Below are 3,439 nucleotides of genomic sequence, written 5' to 3'. Positions count from 1 at the left end.
AGAAGATAAGTTGTAAAACAAAGTTTATTTCAACAACCACTTTGACATTTCAATTTACAGCATTTGCCACGCAATGTAGTTTCGTTGGGGGTAGATTTTTGTTGTGGTAATGACCCTACCTCTTAATTGTACCATGGTACAATTAGAAGGTAAAGTCATAAACCCAAGAACAACGAAATCAACGATACAACGCTGTTAGTATGGTGGCGCAAATTCCCACTAGGCTGTCAAACTTCTATACACTGTCAAATTGAAATTCTAGTTTTTATTTGCATTATCATGTGTAGCCTCCAAATGATCAAAAGAGTTATGATTATAAACGTGTAAATTATAAATTCAAATGATAAAATGTGGAAAAAAACAAGATTAAAAAAAACAACTTTTCGTTCTAGTGGGATCTGGATACAACTCTGAAATTAGAAAATTTGAGCAGCTGGGCTTATGACTTTACCTTTAATTGTACCATGAGTGTATGCGTCGCATTTACAAGTAACCATCAGCCATGGTTGAAGAATCAAACAGCGTCTATCGATTACCGTAAAGTTACAGAGAAAAAATTATGGAAAATTAAATAAGATTAATCAAAAGAAAAAATCTATGTGTCCTTTTTGGCAAAAGCTCTAACCAACACGTCACACGATAAATACGATCATCCCTGTGAGCACCACACAGGCAGAACATTGAAGTCCGATCCGTTCATTGCTGTCACGAGAAGCTTAGCTGCGAGCTATCGGGAACGTACGCAGGTTGCGGATAGTGGATTGCAACGGCAGTCGCTTATAATCAGCGGTATCGAGTGGATAGTCTCTGTTAGCGGCCGGGCGGTACCGGCTCTTGCACAAATACTGGGTGCCTATGGTGCTCAACATGACAAGGCGAGATATTAGCGCCTTTAAATAACCAATAGCCAACCTGTTCCCACGGCGATAGGTCAATTTATCGGAACGAGTTTACTCATCTATAGAAGCTTGACGAGGATCACCACATTCACAGGAAAATATGGCTACAGCAACAACAACAACCTGCTGTACAAAAGGCCTAAAATGATTTTAATTTTTCAGCCATGACTGATGGTTTTGTGTACACGTGACGCATACACCCTTAAGGCCAAAATAATAGAATGAGCGTGTTGTGCTTTGTTTTTGCGTTGCGTTGAAAAAGCAACTCTGCAAACAAGTTCCACAAAAGCAAACCGCAAAAGTTAAACGAATGAAATCGAGCGTCATTCTGTGTTGCAGTACCTGAGGCGTCAGAGTTAAAAATTGTTTTACTTTTGCATTTTCCAACGCGATACTCAAAAAAAACTCATCGCGCTCATTCTGTTTTAGACTTTATTTTCGCCAAACTATTGCAATGACCATGCATCATGATGTGCCATGTGAACTGAGCAAAAAGTTTTATAATCGATTTCGATTAAATTTCCTATGCTATCATACGTTGTCGCTGTCACAGATATAAACAAGAATTTGTTAGTTGTTTCGCAAGGGCAAGGTCCTTTTTTTATAAATTTAAAGCATCGGCTACTACAATAACCATTGGGGTATAAATCATGGATATGATACTGGCCAATGTTAACCACATATACTTTAAAGTGGAACGGGATCTAACGGAGCAAGTAGGTGCGGTACCATTGCCGTTTTTTGGCATGGACAAATCTGTGGCAGCGGTTTGTCAGTTCTTGAACTCTAAAAATGGTGAAGAGTGCACGAAGGGCGCTATGTGCCCATTTCGTCACATTCGTGGTGATCGGACTATTGTTTGTAAACATTGGTTGCGCGGTTTGTGCAAAAAAGGTGATCAGTGCGAGTTCCTACACGAATTTGATATGAAAAAAATGCCGGAGTGTTACTTCTATTCACGTTTCAATGCCTGCCATAATAAGGAATGTCCATTTTTGCATATTGATCCTGAAAGCAAAATAAAAGACTGTCCCTGGTATGATAGAGGCTTCTGTCGCCATGGACCACATTGTAGACATCGACACGTAAGAAGAGTTCTGTGTATGAATTATTTATCTGGATTTTGTCCCAATGGATGGAGTTGTAAACACATGCATCCACGGTTTGAGCTTCCGCCAAGTGCTGAATCGAGTAAAGAACAATTTCAAAAGAAGATACCAACATGCCATTTCTGTGGGGAATTTGGACATAAGGCTTCGATGTGCAAAAACAATCCAGACAATACAATCGATCAGCAAACAAACCGTCAAACGGCGAATGTCCGATTTTCTCATTATTCTGGGCAACTAAACCCGGTGAATATTCAACCAAATAAAGACACCCAAGAAGCTGCAAACAGTAATGCTAGTACAAATGAAAATGTAGATTCATCGACAAATCCACGACAATCAAGCAATGGACCTCCAATGTATCAGAAAATTTCCAAACCATTGGAGGAAATCACCTGTTACAAATGCGGGCACAAAGGCCATTATGCGAACAAATGTCCTAAGGGACATTTGGCATTCCTTTCAAATCAAAGAAGTCACAAATGATATTTCATTAATTAATTTTTATTGAACGTTTGCTAGAATATTCGGATTGTAAAAATCAAAAATATGTATCTAGGATTTAATGTATAATAAATTCCTTAAAAAAGGAGAACAATATTTTTTTAAATTTTCATCAAATATATTATGTTTAGGTAAGCAAGACCAGTAAGCACTAGAGACTGCGGACACAATTAGAGCGACTATGTCAATTCTTCAATTGATTATTCTTCTCGCTAATGGTTTTATCAATTGAGTAATGTATATTGCCAAACAACCAGTATTACTACCCAAGTTTGATAGTTGTTATAGTAACCACATTTTCATGTGAAAGTGGCGATCCTCGTCCAGCTCCTGTAGGTGAGCAAGCTCGTTGCGATTCAAAGGACCGATCGCCGCGGGAACATGGTGGCCATTTGTTATTTAAAGGCGCCAATAACTCACCTCTCATATCGAGCTTCATAGGCACTCAGTATTTGTGCAAGAGCCGGTACCACCCGACCTCTCACTGAGACTCTCCACTCGATACTGCTGATTGTCCGCGACTGCAGTTACAGCTACTCTGTATGGAGCATTCCACTGTCCGCAACCTGTGGACGCGCGCGGTAGCTCGCAACTAATCGTCTTTTGGAGCATGTGTTGCTCACAGTTATCCCGTGCCGGGATTGTAATCTTCAAAAGTAGTTCTCATAGATCAATTATGTATAGAAAAATAATTTGAACTTCGCACATAGATTGTTGGTGGTGGCGCATGTGAATATAGATAAATGAGAATAATCCAAGAATATGTCGCAAGCAGAACTCTGCTGTCAATGACATGCAGTTTGTGTCGTTTGCATTTTCTTAACATCCTGTATGTAGCAATACATAGGATGATTAAACCAATCACACAATCTCATGGCAACCGGTTGTACGTACCGGATTGACCCGACGAAGTCCTTCAAAAAAGAT

At 39.5% G+C, this 3,439-nt stretch overlaps 1 protein-coding gene across 1 annotated transcript; it reads left to right on the top strand.

Moving 5' to 3' along the window:
• The first annotated feature begins 1,442 nt into the window (after positions 1 to 1,442).
• Positions 1,443 to 2,615, top strand: LOC106089214 (cleavage and polyadenylation specificity factor subunit 4). Its single transcript, XM_013255011.2, has one exon. It carries the CDS (start codon positions 1,550 to 1,552, stop codon positions 2,492 to 2,494), a length of 945 nt encoding a protein of 314 aa, XP_013110465.1. The 5' UTR covers positions 1,443 to 1,549; the 3' UTR covers positions 2,495 to 2,615.
• Positions 2,616 to 3,439: the final 824 nt, after the last annotated feature.

The sequence above is a fragment of the Stomoxys calcitrans genome, chromosome 1 (genome assembly GCF_963082655.1).
Source record: "Stomoxys calcitrans chromosome 1, idStoCalc2.1, whole genome shotgun sequence".
Lineage (NCBI taxonomy): Eukaryota > Metazoa > Arthropoda > Insecta > Diptera > Muscidae > Stomoxys > Stomoxys calcitrans.
The sequence above is the reverse complement of the archived record's forward strand: the minus strand, read 5'-3'. Positions and strand labels throughout refer to the sequence as shown.